Raw genomic sequence first — 19,612 nt, 5'->3', positions numbered from 1 at the left:
TGTCCTCGTGGATGCTGGTCACGTTCATTTCCAGTGGCACAGTGGGAACTCCAGGTCAGGTTTTTTAATAGTTGATTTACAGTGGTCTGTCAATTTCTGCTGTACAGCAAAGTGACCCAGTCACACACACATATACGCTCTTTTTCTCCTATTCTCTTCCATCATAGTCTATCACAAGTGATTGGATATAGTTCCCTGTGCTATGTAGCAGGATCTCATTGTTTATCCATTCTAAATGTAGCAGTTTGCATCTATTAACTACAAACTCCTAGTCTGTCCCACTCCCTCCCTCTCCGCTTTGGCAACACAAGTCTCCTCTCCACATCTGTGAGTCTATTTCTGTTCTGTAGATAGGTTCATCCATGCCGTATTTTAGATCCATATATGAGTGATAACCCAGATCAGTTTTAGAACATTTTTATCAGCCCAAAAGGAAACTCCCATGCTCCTTAGCAGTCACTCTCCATTTCCCCCCAAACCCCACCCCTGGGACAGCTTTCTGTTACTAAGAGTTGCCTATTCTAGACACTTCTTATAAATGGAATCACACAGGATGTGCTATTTTGTAACAGTTTTCTTCACTTAGCATAATGTTTTTAAGATTCATCTGTGTCACAGCATGTATCCACTTCTTATTGCTGAATAATATTTCGTCGTATGGTTATATTGCATTTTGTTTCTTGTTCATTAGTCAATTGATGGACATTTGGGCTGTTTCCCTTTATTGGTTCTTATGAATAATGCTGACGTGAACATTCACATACACGTTGTTGTGTTGTTGTGTGGATGCGCGTTTTCACTTCTCTTGAGTCTGTACCTTGGGGTGGAATTGTTGGGTCAGATGGTAAACTCTATGTTTAACTTTTTAAGGTACTGCCAGACTGTTTCCCAAAACCACTGCACCATTTTACATTTTAAGAGCAATGTATGAGGGTTCTTATTCTCCACATCCTAACCAACACTTGTTACTGTCTTTTTGGTTATTATCACCCTCCTGGGTGTGAAGTAATATCCCATTGTGTTTTGATTGGCTTTTCACATGTGCCTGATGATGTGAGCATCTTCTCATGTGCTTATTGGCCACTTACAGAGCTTCTTTGGAGAAATATCTATTCATATTCTTTGCCCATTTTTAAATTGGGTAATCTTTTCATTATTGATTTCTAAGAGTTCTTTATATATGTTGGATACAACTTCCTTATCACATACATGATTAACAACTCTTTCCTCCCATTCTCTGGATTATTTTTTCACATTCTTGATGGTGTCTTTTGAGACACAAAGGTTTTAAATTTTAAGTCCACTTTACCTTTTTTTCCCCTTCTTTTTTGCTTATGTTTTTTGTGTCGTATGTAAGAACTCATTGCCTAATCTAATGTCTCAAAGATTTATGTCCATGTTTTCTTCTAACTCTTATTTCTTCTACTAAGGGTTTTGTAGCTTAGCTCTTACATTTACACCTTTAGTCTGTTTTGAATTCCTTTTTGTGGATGGGATGATTTAAGGGTTCATCTCCATTGTTTTGTATGATGTTCAGTTGTCCCAGCACCATTTATTGAAAAGACTATTCTTTCTCTCACTAAATTGTCTTTCTTAACACCCTTGTCAGAAATCAACTGAGTATAACACAACATTGTAAATAGCTATACTTCAATTAAAAAAAAAATCTCAGCACCAAAAAAAAAAAAAAAATCAATTGACTACATATGTGAGGGTTCATCTCTGAACTCTCAAGTCTATCCCATAGATCTATCTTCATCTACTACCACACTCTATTGATTATTGAGGTTCTGTAGTAAGTTTTGAAATTATAGAGTATGATTCTTCCAACTTTGTTCTTATTTTTGAAGATCGTTTTGGCTATTCTGGATCCTTAGCGTTTCCATATAAATTTAGAATCAGAAGCCAGCTAAGATTTTAAGAGAAATTGTGTTGAAACTATAGATCAGTTTGGGGAGTATTGCCAGGTTAACAATATTAGGTCTTCTGATCCATGAACCTGGGATGTCTTTCCATGTATTTAGGTTTTCCTTCATTTCTTTCCTCAATATTTTATAGTTTTCAGTGTACAAATTTTACACTTCTCCTGTTAAGTTTATTCCTAAATATTTTATTATTTTTGATGCTATTGTAAATTAAATTGTTTAAATTTCATTTTTGGATTGCTCATTTCCCATTCCTTTTAAAATGTGGTCTATAAAACCAACGGGCCATCACTGAACACAGTAAGATACCCACCTTATACTTGTAGATATAATTCCATGACCATAACCCACGACAAAGTAAGCTTTTTGCCAGAGGGGTAAGGTGAGGTAGGGTATTGGCACAGTAACATCACACATGATGACACATGACATATGTCAACAAAAGCCCTTCATATGTTTTCTAGTCTTCTGTCACTGAACCATGCTGCCCTCATTCTCTACCTGGACAGGTGGGGAGCCAAAGGTTGTATGTTACCTTTTCCTTTCATATTCTTAGATTCAGTCCATTGCCTCTAGTCTGTGAGTGAGGTTGATTTGGTTGCTGATTCTGACCTTGGTCATATCTTCATCTCCCAGCCTCTGCGAGTGTAGTGAATACACCCTCTTTATTTTCATCCAATCCTGTGATACAGATGTTCAGCAGGATTTTGCCAAGGATAGAGGCTTGAGGTCTTGAGTTCAGACCCTCTCTCTCTGAGATCGTTAAATTTCAATCTCTGTAAATCAGTATCCAGCCAGTCCCCAAACCACCCAATAGTCCTTGCACCCAGCTGAGTAATCCTTGCATCCAGTCCATTTGTCAGCCCCACTGAACTTATCACATACCTTCCTGAAGTCAAAGCCCTTGATCTGCTTCACTTCTTCTCCCAGTCTAATAATCCTGTTGAAGCAGGAGACAAGATGTATCTGACAGAGCTTTTTCTCAGTGAACCGGTGAGAAACGAGGCAGGTCCTAGTGATTCTTGCTTTCTACATATTCATAAACCACAAATCTCCTTTAGCAGCCATCCCTGAATCTTTTTCACCAAACTTACCAGCCAGTTATTCTTTTATTGTAAGAGAATTAACTTCAGATGAAGAAACTGAGCATCACAGACTAAAGTCATACTTAAGGCTGGTAAGTGTGGAGGAAAGACTCGAACCCGAGGTTTCTGGCGACGTAGCCTGAGCCCCCTCCACTCATGATGGGGAAAGTTCACCTGTGGACAGTGATGGGAGCAAATGCAGATGAGGGAGGAAACTCAGAAATGCCAGGTCCTCAACTAAACAAAGATGAACTACTTCCTGTACCAAAAATGAAATACTGTTGCTCTCCCCATGGTGATGGAATTACCCAAACAAACGCCAGAGGATGCGCAGGGCGTGGAAAGGTGTCTTCTAGCCCACACTCGTGGTTTAATATTATCTCATCTAATCCAGGCTCCTCTTTCCCCTCAATTATCCAAATGTCACTAATTCTACGAGCATTGACTCCCTTGTTTTTTTCCAGGTCCCTTGGTCAGCTCTGGAATCCCGAGAGGTAAGAGGCACAGAGGAGGGGGAGAGGTCAATCCAGTGTCCTCAAGTCCCACAGTAGGTACTGTGGTAGTGTGTGACTTGCCCTCCTGTCCCCTGAGACTCCAGGTTTCTTCCCATTCAGTTAGGGTGACAAGTGACATGGGCAAACCAATGTGGGGCCACAAAGCAGCCGGAAGATAATTATGTAACCTCTGTTCCAGACATCAGAATCCAAAAAACAAATTCCTGTCCTAGTGGAATTTATATTCTAGTGTGTGTGTGTGTGTGTGTGTGTGTGTGTGTGCATGCGCGCGCACACACGCACGCGCGTACCAATATGTTAAAGGATAAATGGTACAGAGAAAAAATAAAGCTGGATGGGGCATAGGGAGTGATGGGGTTAGAAAATAAGAGGCCTCACTGGGAAGGAACATTTGAGCAGCAACCTGAGGAGGGTGAGTGATCAAGCCATGGGGATGCCTGAGGGAGGAGCATCTAAGGCAGAGGAGCAGCTGGTGCAAAGGTCCTGAGGTAGGAGTTGCCTTGTGTGTTCGAGGTTCATCCGAAGGACCACATAGCTGGGAGATGAGGCCAGGGAGGGCCTTGTAGGCCATGACCAAGGATTCCAGCTTGTCCTCTCAGACAGGAAATGAGGGTCTTGGGTGGAGGAATAGTATGATCTAACTTACATTTTTAACGGGTCCCAATCGTGGTGTTGAGAAGAGACTCTGATGGGGACCCAGGCAGGCAGGGAGGCCAGTTAGGAAGCTATTGTGAGGTGGAGGTGGAGGTACTGCCGATGTGGATTAGGGTGGTGGGTAGAGGTGGTGAGAAGCAGACAGATGTTGGAGAGGGGAGCTCCAGGGTTTCTGGCATCTGGATGTGGGGTGTGAAAGGGACGAGTAAGAACGATGCCAGCATTTGTGGCTCCAGCAGCTGCAAGGGTGGAGTTACCAGTTACTGGGGTGCCCATGGCTGGGGGAGGGGTAAGTCAGGCCTTGGGTCAGGGGCCTATTTCTCAGAATTGCCCATTAGACGTGCAAGTGGAGATGGGGCACTCAGACCGGAAGTGTCAGCGTGGGTGTCCTCAGCTGTCGATGGTGTTTAAAGCCAAGAAACTGGAAGAGACTTCCCCAAGGGGAAGGCGTTGATGGAAAAGGGGAGTCTGTGGACCAAGGCCCTGGGCACTCCCCCCATTAGAGCTTGTGGAGAAGAGAAACGAGACATGGAGACATTGGAGATGCTGGGCCAGGGAAGGAAGAGGACAAGCGGGGCCTTGAAGGTCAGACAAGGAAGGTCTCTGCAGGAAGAGGGGTCTGCTACGGCGAGTGGTGCTGATGTGCCAGCTGAGAACCGACACGTATTTGTGGTCTTTGTGGCCTCAGCAGTGGCAGAAACAACAGGCAGGTACCACTCCTGAGTCATCTCATGGGCCCGCCAGGTGCCACCTGCATCCCTCCCCAGGTGATCTCAGTGAGTGTCCTCGGCACACATCTTCCACGCTTTTCCTGTCCTCCGGTCCCTGTCGTGGTCCCTAAAACGGTGAAATGAGTCTCTCTTTTGATATTCCTGCATTGACAAGCATCTTCCTAAGGTGTTTGTTAAATTCAGAAACTGTATTGGTTTCCTTGGTTTTCTGTACTTTACTAATCAAGACATATTTGTCTCAAGAGTTCCCTGGTGGCTTAGCGGTTAAGGATTCAGTGTTGTCATGGCTGTGGTTTGGTCACTGCTGTGGCTCGAGTTTGATCCCTGGCTTGGGAAATTCTGCATGCGGCAGGTGTGGCCAAAAAAAAAAAAAAAAAAAAAAAAAGGAGAGGCTTATTTGTCTAATTCTAATGCAGCTGATGTGGGACAACCTATTTCTACCACTTAAACATGTACAAATTATTTCTAAATACATTTGGCCACATACAGATTCCCTCAGAAGGAACCTTTCCAGTACATGTATTATTTAATTTAATGATTCCCCCCCCCCCCATTTCACTGATCTCTGCATCATTCCTGCCCATCCTAGGTCACATGTGATAAGGATCGGTTCTGCCCTCTGTGTTGGGGACAGGAGGTGGGTGGATCCAGCAAGAAGTGGAGCCATGTACATAAGAGGAGTTTGGAGTTTCCCTGGGTGGCTCCTGGACACTTGGGAGTGGGAAGGATGGAAAAAGCAGAGTCATGGAGCTGGAAAAGTGCAAGTGAGTTTGGAACAAGTGAACAGTCCCTGTGGGTAGATTATAGACCCGCGGGATGCAGGGTTTGGGCTGCCCAAGGTGGAGCTGTCTGTGAAGAAGAGGAAGAGTCAGGAGGTGCCGGCTCAGGGGGTCCGTTCTGTGGATCGGTCCCAGAGAGCTGTGGACACTGGAGAGGCCCCGAGAGACACGAGGGGAGGGCCTCCAGGCAGCGAGGGCTGCAGAGGGTTAACAGACCAGGGCCAGGTGCACACCCAGGAAGGGCTGCCACAGAAGACGCACTGGGACTTGGTGAGGTAAGCACGCCACCACTTGGCATCCATTATTTTTCTTTGCTTTGACTTTCTAATCAAGTGTAGTTTGGGTTTTCACACTCACTGATGGAATAGAACCGTGATTTACAGATCACGCCCAGCCACGTTGCCTACTCTCACATTTTTTCAGCTCCAACAGTTACAGTTTTGCCTCTGGGACGTCAGGCCATTCTGTGTTGCAGGGACATGCTGTGGCCTCAGCCATGATGTCACAGCCGTTACGAGCAAAGAACCGGTGGGTGAGATGGGCTTCCCCTGAGGGGTGGGTTTTGCCCTGGCCCAGACCCCATCTGCCTCTTAGGGCAGAATCCTTAAGGGACCAAGAGGGACAGCAAGGCTCATAGGTTCCCAACCAAGATGGGGCTTCTCTGCCCAGGTGACAAGTTGAGACTTTATTCTGTGGCTCAGGGAGACCCATCCAAGCTCTTAAGAGGACCGATGTGAACACGTTTGCTCCTATTTGGAGAAATTCATGGCAGTGCTTGGCGATGGGGAGGCAGGGAGGCCAGGCAGGGCTGATGCCGTAGACCAGGTGAGAGGCAACCAAGACTGGACCCAGGACAGGGACGCTGGCAAGAAAGAGGAAGCTGGAGGCGAGAGCATCATTGTAGAGGTCTGATCAGTGGGAATCCATGCCTGATTGGAAGTGAAATCCAGAAGGACCGCCAGGTGTCTGACCTGGAAAAACCAAATCAATGCCACTGCTCCTCCACTTCCAGCAGGGAGAGCAGCACAGTGGTCTCGCAGCATCTCCATATTCTGCAGATTATCTTGAATGACACACATCTTTGAGGCAGAGGTTTTTTTTTTTTTTTTTTTTTTTTTTGGCGGGGAGATGCAGAGAGAGGGGGAAATGAGCCTGAAATATTCAAACAGTGGTTTTGATTCTCCCTCTCTTCATCCACTGGCAGCCTGACATTCCCAGGAACTAGGAGCACAGAAAAATCTTTTTTTTTTTTTTTTTTTTTTTTTTTTTGTCTTTTTGCTATTTCTTGGGCCGCTCCCGCGGCATATGGAGGTTCCCAGGCTAGGGGTTGAATCGGAGCCGTAGCCACTGGCCTAGGCCAGAGCCACAGCAACGCGGGATCCGAGCCGCGTCTGCAACCCACACTATAGCTCACGGCAATGCCGGATCATTAACCCACTGAGCAAGGGCAGGGATTGAACCCGAAACCTCATGGTTCCTAGTCGGATCCGTTAACCACTGCGCCACGACGGGAACTCCGCACAGAGAAATCTTAAACGGAGAGTTGTTGTGTGTAGATATGAGGATGCCATGTCCCTCCCCCACCATCAGATTTCCTCTGCCAGAGCTGTGGCAGGAGTGACTAGAAGACTCTCCTGTGCCTGAACTTGACAGCGTCAGGAGTGGCTGGGCTCAGGGTCACCGCAGACGTGTGTGGGTTAGCACTCAGCGCACTAAACAAGCACCTTCTTTCTTATCGTCTGTGTACCTCCTTTGTTTTAAGAAAGCCACCTTCGTAGCCAGGGTTCATTCACTACAGACAAAGCCTACGTTAGAAAAAATTAGATCTCAGAAGCTTCTAGAGAGCTGGGGGAAAATCACAAGCCATTAGCCGTGGAAGTTTCAACTTCAGATCCCTAGGCAAGACTGGCAGATGGTGTTTCTCCCTTGTTAATTGTAAAAATAAATACATAAATACATATGAAACAAGTCTGGAGAGTGGGGGCGGGGAATGGCCTCCAATAATTATTTGCTCCTGCCTGACCCCGGAATACAATTTAGAGTTAGCGATCCAGATGATTCTGGCAAACTATCGATTTCATTTTCAACATTCGCCAGTATGGTTGAGATATGTACGGAAAGGTACTTGACACAGCTGTCATGGCTTGAATGGCTGGAATAGCATTTCAACCCTGCTTTCTTTAGGTGACTGGATTTTTCCCCCTCATTGACCAATTCGGAAATTGTTTGAAAACAGCCCAAGGGTTGCTTTCACCATCAGAAAAATAAACTCAGACCCAAGAAAGTAACAGAGCTCCTGGGTCATTGGAAGCATCCAGTAAGCTCCATCTTCAGAAGGAGTCTTTTAAGCCATGGACCAAAAGCTCTGTTGAAAATTTAAGGCAACCTCAAGCTTGGTATTTCTCATTAGATGGATTTGTATCACTCTGAAAAGAAGGGCAACCCCCATTTTAAAAAATGTTACTATGAGTGGCAATTTTTCTGGAGCCCACAGCCACACGGGCCACTTGAGTTAGACATCAGAGGTGTTCGATCTGAGCAAGGTGGCACTTTTTATGCTTCTGATGGCTGCTTGTCATGTCCGCACAGGACAGAAAGGCCTCCTATGCGTGCTCCTTCCGTGAAATGATTTGAGTGCCCTGAATTTGGGGTTGGGGTGTCAGAAATCTCCGGAGCTCTGAGAAAAGGTGGAGAGTGCATGGATCAAACTATAATTTGTAGCAATGGTTGGCCTGGCAAGTGGCCAACGCTCTCTGCTATGTGAGTAGGGGGTGCCCGAGACAGGGCCAAGGGTCCTCTGGCTCTGGAGATGCCCGCTGAACAGGGAGAACAGTGTTTGGGGGATTTTACAGTCTTCCAGTTGGTCATTCCTCTGGTTGGGCACCAGATGATACGAATGTTTCAGAAGGAAAAGATTCTTGGAGCCGGAAGAAGCTTCCAGAATCATCCAGGCAGGGTAAACCACTGGTATTCAGCATGAGGGCATGCAGTCAGATGGCAGTCAGGTTTTAAATATGTCACTCACTAACTCTGTCACCAGCGTGTCACCATGGCTTAAAAGACTCCTTCCCCTTTCCTAAAATGAAGACACAATAGCCACTGGATATTGGAGGATATTTAGAGGCTTCATGAGATGATATAATTTAAGCGTTCAGCACGCAGTGTTCCATAAATGTGTATTAATATAAATAGCCTAATTCCTTCATCTCAGAGGGCGCAGGAGCCAAGAGCTAGAACAGAAATGCAGATCCTACAGAGATACCTGTTTTGTCTGATAGGTGCATCACCTGGGGAATGCAGACCTTCCCACCGCTAACAGGCTTTCTGGCTTTGAGCATCGTCCACAAGAGATGGTGAGCCGCAGGCAGAGCACATGGAAAAAGTAGAATTTGTCACTGGCAGCTTTAGCGGGATGTGTGGAGGGAACAGTGGAAAGACAAATCGCAGATTCCGACCCGCCCATCTTATTTTGGACAATCGATTCCCCTTCAACTTGTGTAAAGCAGAGTGCTAATCTTCCAGTTCCCTCCTAGGGTTTTGATTACTTGCTTATTCATTTATTTTTTTTGTTTGTCTTTTTAGGGTCGCACCCGGGTCATATGGAGGTTCCCAGGCTAGTGGCTGAATCCGGAGCTATAGCCACCGGTCTATGCCACAGCCCCAGCAACATGGGATCCCAGCTGGGTCTTGACCTACACCACAGCTCATGGCAACGCCAGATCCCTAACCCACCGAGCGAGGCCAGGAATTGAACCCTTGTCCTCATGGATGCTAGTTGGGTTTGTTAAGTGCCGAGCCACGACGGGAACTCCTTGTTTATTTTTATATTTTGGATCTGAAGCAGAGGAAATCCATTACTCTGGCCGGATGTACAGGTGACCCAGAGTTGGTAGAGGATGGCAGAGTCATTGGCTGCTGGGGTCACAGAGCTCGCAAAAGTCTGAAAAGCATTGAAACAGCTAATAATAAAAATGGGATAGTGATACATTTAAAGTTCTGTGCTGGGTCCAAAAGTCAGCTGCATAAACAAACTGCATAGGCGTTCCTGCTGTGGTACAGTGGGTTAAGGATCCAGCATTGTCTCTGCAGTGGCTCGGGTCACAGCTGAGGAATGGGTTGGAACCCTGGCCCAGCGCAGTGGCTTAAAGATCCGGTGTTGCTGAAGCTGTGCTGAAGGTCTTAGTGGCCACTCAGATTTGATCCCTGGCCTGGGAATTTCCATATGTCGCTGGTGTGGCAAAAACAACCAACCAAAACACTCAACAAAAAGACAAGAAACCCCTGCATAATTGCAACAGAAGGGACCATGTGAAAAGAATTTCGGGTTTGTCCCAGGTTATTGAAAAAGTAAGACTATCCCTTACAGGCTTCTTCCCCATCTAATGAGTTTTAGGAAGTTAAGTCCTTGCTCTGAGTTGATTTATTTCCCCATCTCTGTAATGAAGGCTGTATTATCAAAAAGCACACTTATAACTCAATCACCTTTTCTCAGTATAGAACAGGAGGTTTACTAGATTTTAACTGGGACGTGAAGGTGGTGAAAGATCCCAATTTGGCAGGTATTCCCAGACGTCCCTATCTGGTGGCAGACTAGCTGGTCCCAGAAATGTCCTTCCCCTTTTGGCATTAGGCAGTCACCCCAAGGCTTGGTTCTGACCCTTCCACTAGGGTACAGCTAGATAAGGGGTCATCAGGATGGGGGCAGTGTCTCTGGTGGAAAACATTCAATCTGGGCAGGTTAGCAAAGATTCTGAAGCCCATATTGGCCAGAGTTTAGTACAAAATCAAGTAGGCAAAAAAAGTTCATCTTTGTTTGCAGGTGGATATAGACAGCAAATGTGGGGTCTCACTTGCTGAGCCGGGAGGCAAAGAGAGGGAGATGCTGAGAGGCAGGCTCCAGACCAGGTGGACAGAAGGGAGGGTCCGCCAGTAGACTCTCACCAACAGGTGGCTTCCTGCTACTTTGGGAACTCTGCTCACGTGTTAGACCTTTTTATGTGTTTCCATCTATCTTTTATCATCTTTTCTCTCTTTTCCAATTTTTTTTTTTTTTTTTTTGGTCTTTTGTCTTTCCAGGGCCGCACCCTCAGCATATGGAGGTTCCCATGCTAGGGGTTGAATCGGAGCTATAGCTGCCGGCCTACGCCACAGCCACAGCAAGGCCAGATCCGAGCCATGTCTGCGACCCACACCACAGCTCACAGCAACGCTGGATCCTTAACCCACTGAGCGAGGCCAGGGATTGAACCCGAAACCTCATGGTTCCTAGTCAGATTTGTTTCCACTGTGCCACGACGGGAACTCCATCTTTTCCAATATTTTTACCCTCTGTCCTCCTGTCTGAATATTTTCCATTGGCATGTCCTCAAATTCACTGATCTTCTCTTCTCCTGGGTCTAATCTGCCCTTAAAGCCATCTGACTTAATTCTAATTACTATATTTTTCAGTTCTACAAGTTCCATTTAATTCTTTAACAATAGATTTTAATTCTCTGGTGAAATTCTCCACCTTTTCATCTGTTTCCTCTACCTTTTCCTCTGTGTTCTTGAACATACCTGGCATAGCTACTTTTGAAAAAAAGTTTTTTTAATGATTTTTTCCCATTATAGCTGGTTTACAGAGTTCTGTCAGTTTTCTCCTGTACAACACAGTGACCCAGTTACACATAGGTGTACACATTCTTTTTTCTCACATTATCATGCTCCATCATAAGTGACCAGCTATAGTTCCCAGTGCTACACAGCAGGATCTCATTGCTCATCCATTCCAAAGGCAATAGTCTGCATCTATTAACCTCAAGTTCTTAATCCACCCCACTCCCTCTCCCTCTGCCTTGGCAACCACAAGTCTATTCTCCAAGTCCGTGATTTTCTTTTCTGTAGAAAGGTTCATTTGTGCCTTATATTAGATTCCAGATATAAGTGCTATCATATGGTATTTGTCTTTCTCTTTCTGACTTGCTTCACTCAGTATGAGAGTCTCTAGTTCCATCCATGTTTCTGCAAATGGCATTGTTTCATTCTTTTTTATGGCTGAGTAGTATTCCATTGTGTATATATACCACATCTTCCTAATCCAATCATCTGTCGATGGCATAGCTATTTTAAAGTCCTTGTCTGCTAATTCCAGTGTCTAAATGACCTGAAGATCTGCTTCTTCTTTTTTTTTTTAGATTTTGGTCACTTAATTCTGGTAATAGACACGTCTAGTAATTTTTAATTGCATGTCAGACATTTTGTATATAAATGCAAAGACTCTAGATGGGCCCCATCCTTAGTGGCAGAGAAGGTGGGAACTGGTTGCTATACTCCTATCAGGGCTATTCTCTTACTAGGGTTAGAGGCAAATATGCAGAGCATGCTATGTCATGGGTATAGGATCAAAGGAAAAGAGGCCACTTTTCCCATGAATATAGTGACAAGCCTCTCTCTTTCCCACTCGACTCTGGTTTTATTCCAGAAGCCAAATGGCCAGAATGGGAGGGAATAGGCCACTGCATTCTGGCCTGGCGTGACCACATGGGGTGATCCTGCAGAAGGAGTGATTATCCAGCAGCAGGGTTGATCAATGGCACCCATTTAGGGGGAGAAAACAGGGTGTTGCATGTATGGAAAGCAAACCCTGTGAGGAGTCAGCTACACTAGTGGCCGATCCTCCCTGAGTGCCTATGCCATTTAAACTCACAGCGAGCCTACACAGCATTATGCCCATTTCACATATGGGGAAACTGAGGCCCAGAGGTTATGCTTGAGTGTGGGCAGTTTGATTCCAGAGCTGTCATACTGCCTCATAATGGGCATGAAGTTGTTTAGCCTGAACAAAGATGAGATGAGGTGGGGGAGAGGCTGATCACTTTTGATGGGGGGCATGGAAGTTCCTGGGCCAGGGATGGAACCTGCACCACAGCAATGAGAACACTGGATCCTTAACCTCCTGAGCCATCAGGGAACTCACATGATCACTTTTTAAAATATCATCAGGAAAGAGGACTCAGAGTTGGGCTCAGTGGAGTTCCCGTTGTGGCTCAGCAATAATGAACCCAACTAGTATCCATGAGGATGCAGGTTTGACCCCTGGCCTCGCTCAGTGGGTTAAGGATCCGGCATTGCCATGAGCTGTGGTATAGATCTGCAGCTGTAGCTCTGATTTGACTGCTAGCCTGGGAACGTCCATACGCTTTGGGTGCAGCTGTAGGAAAAAGCTCCCCCCAACCCCCCCAAAAAAGAGTTGTGTTCCATATATAGAAAGATCAGTCAGGACTTTCCAGAGTTGGACTAGTTGCCTTGTGTCAGTTGTGGGGGAGGGCAAGATCTTCCTAGTCCTGAAGGATGCAAGCAGAGACTGGACCAGCTGCATTTGGCTTAAGGTGGAGTCTGAGGGCAGATAGCAGAGGAAGCCCCGTGGAGGTGGCCTGAGGCCAGGAGCCCTAGCCTGACTCTCTGGGCTCCTGAGGCCCTGCATAGCCTCAGCAGCCCCCTCCCCACCACACACCTCCCCCTTCTTCCCGCCTCCCCCCCATCCTGCTTCAACCACTCCTGCTCCCTCCAAGCTCTAACCACACCTGGGTTTCTGTTTCTGGTGGAGGCCAAGCCCTTTCTCCCCTCAAGCTTTTTGTTCAAGCTGTTGCCTCCTCCTCCTTCTATTGCCTTGACCAGCTCCTGCTCATTATTTCTTTATTTATACCATGAATTTTATTAGAGCATAGGTGACTTAGAATGTTGTGTTAATTTCAGGTATACAGCAAAGTAAATCAGTTATACATATACCTGTTCCTTTTCAGATTCTTTTCTGAATCTGGGGTTATTACACAGTATTGAGTATATTGTGCTGTACTGTAGGTCCTTGTTATCTATTTTATACATAGTAGTATGTATGTTAATTCCCCCCCCCCACATTTCCCCTTTGGTAATCATAAATTTTGTTTACAAATCTTTAAGTCTGTTTCTCTTTTTCCCACAAACAAAACACAAAGACAACCCACAGAATGGGAGAAAATATTTGCAAATGAAGTGACTGACAAGGGGTTAATCTCCAAAATATACCAACAACTCATGCAGCTGAATATCAAAAGAAAAAACAACCCAGTCAAAAAATGGGCAGAAGATCTAAGTAGACATTTCTCCAAAGAAGACACACAGACAGGCAAAAAATACAGGAAAAGCTGCTCAACATCACTAATTGTTAGAGAAATGCAAATCATCCTTTAGAGCTGCTCCAACATCACTTCCTCCAGGAAGCCTTCCCTGCCTACCTCATCCTGCATAGCTCTTCTCCAGTAAATCTCAGTCTTATCTCCATGTTTGTTTCCCTCATGGCACTAACCACAGTTAGTGATCTTTGTTTTTTCCTTGTAGAAAGTAAATCCCATGGAAGCAGAGCCACATTTGTCTTTTTCATTTTGTGTCCCTAATCCCTAGTAGCGTTGAATATTTGTGGGATAAAAGTGAATGTCCTTGACCATATTCCATGAGTCTCAGTTTTCTAATCTGTTAAGTGGGGAGCAGTGTAGAGGAAATTAGATGCGCGCAGTGGTTCTCAAAGTTGAGCATGCCTCAGAATCATCTGGAAGACTTGTAAAAACAAATTGCTGTCCTCACCACCAGATACTCAGGAGGTCTGGAGGAACTTTCTATTTCTAATACGTTCCCTGTAATGTTGATGCTGCTGGCCAGGGGGTCACACACTGAAAACCACTGGATTTGACTCTCTGCAGCTCTCTGAGGCATTCATCTTTAATTTTATCAAGTTGAAATAATGAATATAAAAGTGCTGTGCTTAGAAAAACAGTATATCTAAATGCAAGAAATGTTTTGAAACATAACGTTACCTTCAAACATAAAAGGGGAGGGGAGGTGGAAGGAAAGGAGAGGGAAAAAAAAATCCTTGTCTAAATCCAGAGGGATTAACACCTCCCGATGGCGGTTGTAATGTTTATAATGGCAAAAGGTCAGTTAAATGGAGGTGCCAGCGGACCGGACCGGGCGAAGGGCTAAGTGGGGGCCTGGGAACAGTGCTTGAAATGCAGCGATTGCTGCAGCCGGGAGGTGTCAAGAGCGTTTCCCGCCAGCTCCGAGGGTAAAAAACGAGAGACATTCGCAATTAATGAGGGAAGCGAGAGTCCAAACCAGGGCGAAAACAAAACGAAAGAAGAAACCCATTGTGACGCTAGAAGAAACATCTCATGACTTGCAGATTGGCCTACATCTGGCTGGAGGTTTTGTTTGTTCACGCTGCTCAGAGCTTTCTTCAGTTTCCCCCCGGGTGGTCTTTGGTTGTGCTCCACGTCTCTCTCGACCACACAGCCTTCCACCATCCAACCGCATCCCTACCCAGGGACCCTCTGCAATCAGAACCTAAGGTTCCTGCCATGATGGGTTTTGGGTGGCTGACCACTGACTCCCTGGAGGTCTTCTTTTAACAGGCTCTTCCAGTTCTGTTTATGTGCTCAAGAGGAAGCCTCCGCCGGGGCAAGTGTCTTGCCTCCTCTGTTTACTAATCCCCTTTTAGCCTGGGGGGCTTTGGGGGTCCTCCAGGGCAGACGCAGTAGCAAGGATAGGCCTGCAGGGGCGCTAGAGAGCAAAAGCCTTTCTAGCCTCAGCACGATTGTTGAAATTGCAACAAACGATTTAGAATATTATGCAAACTCAGTTGATTCAGCAGTGGTGGGGTTTGAGGGATTGACTCCAATTTTGAACCAAGTTTTACTGTGTCAGTATATCTAACAGCATTTCATGCTACAGGGAAAGAGTTTGTAAAATGGAGAGTCAATATATATATATATTGAAGCGAGGCCATCCTTGCGTGGCTGAATTGTATTAAAAACATCATCACCCTCCTTATCGTCACCGTCACGATCACTTACTATGTGCCAGGTAATGGGCTATTCATTTTATTGGACTTTTCCATTTAATCCTTATCTTAGGTTGAGAGCCCAAATGCTAATTTCATCTTCCACCCCTTCCACCCTACAACCCCCCTACCCCGCCCCACTCACCCATCCCTCTACCCCCATCCCCACCCCTGCGCTCAAGAAATGTGGACATTCCCTGGGCCGGGGATCAAACTTGCCCCACAGTAGCCACCCAAGCTGCTGCAGTGACAACGCCAGATCCTTAGCCCACTGCTCCACGAGAGAATTCCATCATCCTAATTTTTAAAGCCAAGGAAACTGAGACTTAGAGGAATTTAGAAAGCTGACCAAACTCAAGTTAGAAAGAGGCAGATCTGGCTTTGAATCCAGACATGCCTGACTCCAGAGCTTTTGCCATAATGAGGGTGTGTGTGAAGGAGCATAAGAAAATCCCATTAACTACAATTACGAATAGCTGGAGTGGCAGTTTCTACCATTGGTATTTACCACTCCCCCAAATAACTGCCCCTGCTGACCAGCCTCCCACCTCCTCACTGCTGCAGGGGGCACAGCACGCCACTGTTGCCTGGTGGGGGCACCACTGCTCCCTAACCCTAGGTTGCTGGGGGAAGTCTGAACATGATGCTGAGAAGGCGGTGGCGGGGAGGGAGGGTGGCTCCACAAAGAAAACTGCACACAGGTGAGCTGCAGAGCATCCAATGTGCAGAAGTCAAGGACTGCCTGAATTTGAAAGCTGACTTTCAAAGGAGAGACTCTTAAACCACGATTAGAATATAGGTGGCAGGATAATTGTGGATCTCATCAGAAAGACACCAGGAGCTGTTCCGTGGAACTGGACATCAGCCAGTTGAACTGTGAAAAAAGAGATTCTGGACATAAACAGGCTTAGGGAAATGCTGTGTTGAAGTCCCATAGGTCTCTTGACCAAAGGACTTTGCTCGTGACTCTAATATGCTTTGGGGTCATGATAGGGCTCAGCTGGGAAATTAGCCTCATTCCAGGATGCCTCCAAAACCACACACATCAGACCTCAAAAGAATGGCAGTTGTGTGGATATTTAGTGAAGGTTTCTGGGGAGTGATCGGCAGAGGAGGAAGTTACATTGCCTGACTTGCATTTAAATTTCCTGAAAATCCTCTTTAATTTCCTGACTGCTCCCCTTCCCCCAGGCCCACCAAGGCCTATTAGGCTGTAGCAGGAAGGGCACACTTTCCCACCAATTCTGATGGATTGTAGGGCCTCCCAGAGAGCTGTGCTGGAAAAGATCCCAGGACAGGTCTGGACTCAGTCTGAGCATCACGATTGATTAGTGATGTCTGCCATGGCACTGACCCGGGAGGTGCTGGCAGCCTGAGGACTGCAGATCTGCCACCCCAGGCCTACAACTGAGTCTGGGAAAGAGCCAGAAATGGGGCTGGAGGGAGAGTTTTTAATCCTTTGCCCTGCTCTAAACTTGTATCATAACCATCAGAAATTGTTTACCTCTGTGAGGCTCACTTTGCTCACGGGCGTGGTACAGTCACACCCACCACCCCCATGTCATTAAAAAATGGTGATCACCCACTGATGTACCAGGAATAAATGTGCCACATGAGGATACAGAAGTGTCATTACTTTCATAGACCATGTTAATCAAGGTCTTGGTAGCAGACACAGGGCACGCTCACCTTGATTCATTTGTAGATATTTCGATAAAAAGACTGTTTACAAATGAGCAGTTTTTAGGTAGGACCAAGGCTGGTAGCACCAGGGATTATACAGGGGTGAGAGTGGGGAGCCAGTCCTGGGACCCAAGAAGCGAAGTCCCTTGTGGAGGGCTGGCCTGAGAGGAACTGTGACCACTGGATCGAGGGCACTGCCAGCTCACAGTGACCCCATGAAGGGGATCCAGGGATTTCACATCTCCCCTCTCTCTCATTCCCTCCAGTCCAGGCACTGGCTGAGCCCATGGACATAGTGTGTTTGGTCCACCTCTGCCTTAGCTTGGGCTGCTATAACACAGCACCATACACTGAGAGGCTTACCAAAAACAGAACGTTATGGTTCTGGAGGCTGGAAGTCAGAGGTCAGGGTGCCGGCATGGCTGGGGGTATGGTGAGAACCCTCTTTTGGGTTGTAGACTGTTGCCTTCTCACTGTGTCCTCAGATGATGGAAAGAGAGAGTTCTGGTCTCGTCATCCCCTTATAAGGGCACCAGTCCCATCATGGGGTCCACCTTCATGACCTCATCTAAACCTAATTACCTCCCCAAAGCCCCATCTCCAAATACCATCACACTGGGGTTTGGGGTTTCAACATATAGTTTTGGGGGACACAAGCATTCAGCTGTAACAGCCTCCTGGGGCAGGAGCGTTTTGCCAGCTGTATTAGCTTTCTGTGGTTGCGATAACAAATCACCATGTGCTAGGTGGCTTACAGCAACAGAAATGATGATCTCACAGTTCTGATGGCCAGAAGTTCAAAATCAAGGTGTAGGCAGGATCCTCAGGGGAGGAAGAATCCCCCCCCCCCCCCCGCCTATTCTGACCTCTGTGGCTCTAGCTGTTCCTTGGCTTGGGTCTGCATTGCTGCCATCTCTATCTCCATCATCTTCTCCCTGGCAGCTCTCCTGTGTGGGTCTCTTATAAGGGCAAGTGCCATTGGATTAGGACCCACTAGGATAATCCAGGACGATCTCACCTCAAGATTTTAAAATTACATCTGCAAAGACCTTTTTCCAAATATAATTTTCACAGGGGTTTGCTGTGGATGCATCTTGGTGTGGCTACCATTTAACCCTCACATCTAGGACTTCCCTTCATGGCTCGGCGGTTAATGAACACGACTAGGATCCATGAGGTTGAGGGTTCGATCCCTGGCCTCACTCAGTGGATTGAGGATCTGTTGTTGCTGTGGCTGTGGCGTAGGCAGGCAGCTGCAGCTCCGGTTCTACCCCTAGCCTGGGTACTTCCATATGCCATGTGTGTGGCCCTAAAAAGCAAAAAAATAAAAAGTGAAAAATAACTCTCACATCTACTACCAGCCTTCCACATCTGAGTTTTGGGGCCGGACTGAACTATCTCCTGATGGCTAAAGAAGGTCACTCTTTAGCTCTGTGAGCTAGTGCTCCTTTGTATATCTGCTCTAACTTGACATTGATCCTAAACTGGGGGTGGTGATGGTGGGGTGGATGTTTTGCCTTGTTACACAGAATGATAAACGCTATGGCCTTTAGCAAATCATGTACATTCATCCCTTAAGTTTACGTGGGGGATGGTTCCAGGATCCTCTAAGGATACCAAAATGTGTGGATGTTTAAGTCCCTTATATCAAATGGCATAGTATTTGCAGATAACCTAGGCAATGCTCCTGCATGCTTAAAATCATCTCTAGATTCCTTATTAATACCTAATATAATGTAAATGCTATGTAAATGGTTGCCATTGTGCAGCAAATTCAAGTTTCACTTTGGGGAACTTTCTAGAATTTTTTCCCCAAGTATTTTCTTTCTTTCTTTTTTTTTTAAATTTTTTTCTGCTGTACAGCATGGGGACCAGGTTACACATACATGTATACATACTTTTTCCTCCCATCGTTGTGTTGTGATGTAAGTATCTAGACATAGTTCTCAGTGCTATACAGCAGGATCTCATTGTAAATCCATTCCAAGAGCCATAGTTTGCATCTGTTAACCCCAAGCTCCCAATCCCTCCCACTCCCTCCCTCTCTCCCTGGGTAGCCACGTCTATTCTCCAGGTCCATGATTTTCTTTTCTGTGGAAATGTTCGTTTGTGCTGTATATTAGATTCCAGATATAAGTGATATCATCTGGTATTTGTCTTTCTCTTTCTGACTTATTTGACTCAGGATGAGAGTCTCTAGTTCCATCCATGTTGCTGCAAATGGCATTATGTCATTCTTTTTTATGACTGAATAGTATTCCATCACATATATATATACACCACATCTTCCTAATCCAATCATCTGTTGATGGACATTTGGGTTGTTTCCATGTCTTGGCTATTGTGAATAGTGCTACAATGAACATGTGGGTGCATATGTCTTTTTTAAG

At 45.9% G+C, this 19,612-nt stretch overlaps 1 protein-coding gene and 1 long non-coding RNA gene across 4 annotated transcripts in view; both read left to right on the top strand.

Moving 5' to 3' along the window:
* HSPA12A (heat shock protein family A (Hsp70) member 12A) overlaps positions 1-19,612 on the top strand; it is a 177,453-nt gene that overhangs the window by 22,940 nt on the left and 134,901 nt on the right. For 2 of the 3 annotated variants that reach the window (XM_021073399.2, XM_084995682.1), the window contains one exon: positions 3,475-3,504. The exons of the other annotated variant lie outside the window; for it this stretch is intronic. In XM_021073399.2, coding sequence (XP_020929058.2) covers positions 3,475-3,504 — 30 coding nt within the window. The remainder of the gene's footprint in view (positions 1-3,474; positions 3,505-19,612) is intronic. 3 annotated transcript variants of the gene reach the window in all.
* On the top strand, positions 6,929-18,553 carry LOC146397085 (uncharacterized). The gene is made up of 2 exons (XR_014827063.1): positions 6,929-9,283; positions 12,849-18,553. It is a non-coding gene; the product is annotated as an uncharacterized LOC146397085 (long non-coding RNA).

The sequence above is a fragment of the Sus scrofa genome, chromosome 14 (genome assembly GCF_054392235.1).
Source record: "Sus scrofa isolate SSC_HxYL_T2T_F1_AM1 chromosome 14, Sscrofa_HxYL_maternal_Yorkshire_Landrace_v2.0, whole genome shotgun sequence".
Taxonomy (NCBI): Eukaryota; Metazoa; Chordata; class Mammalia; order Artiodactyla; family Suidae; genus Sus; species Sus scrofa.
Note: the sequence above shows the minus strand (reverse complement) of the source record. Positions and strands in the feature narration are given on the sequence as shown.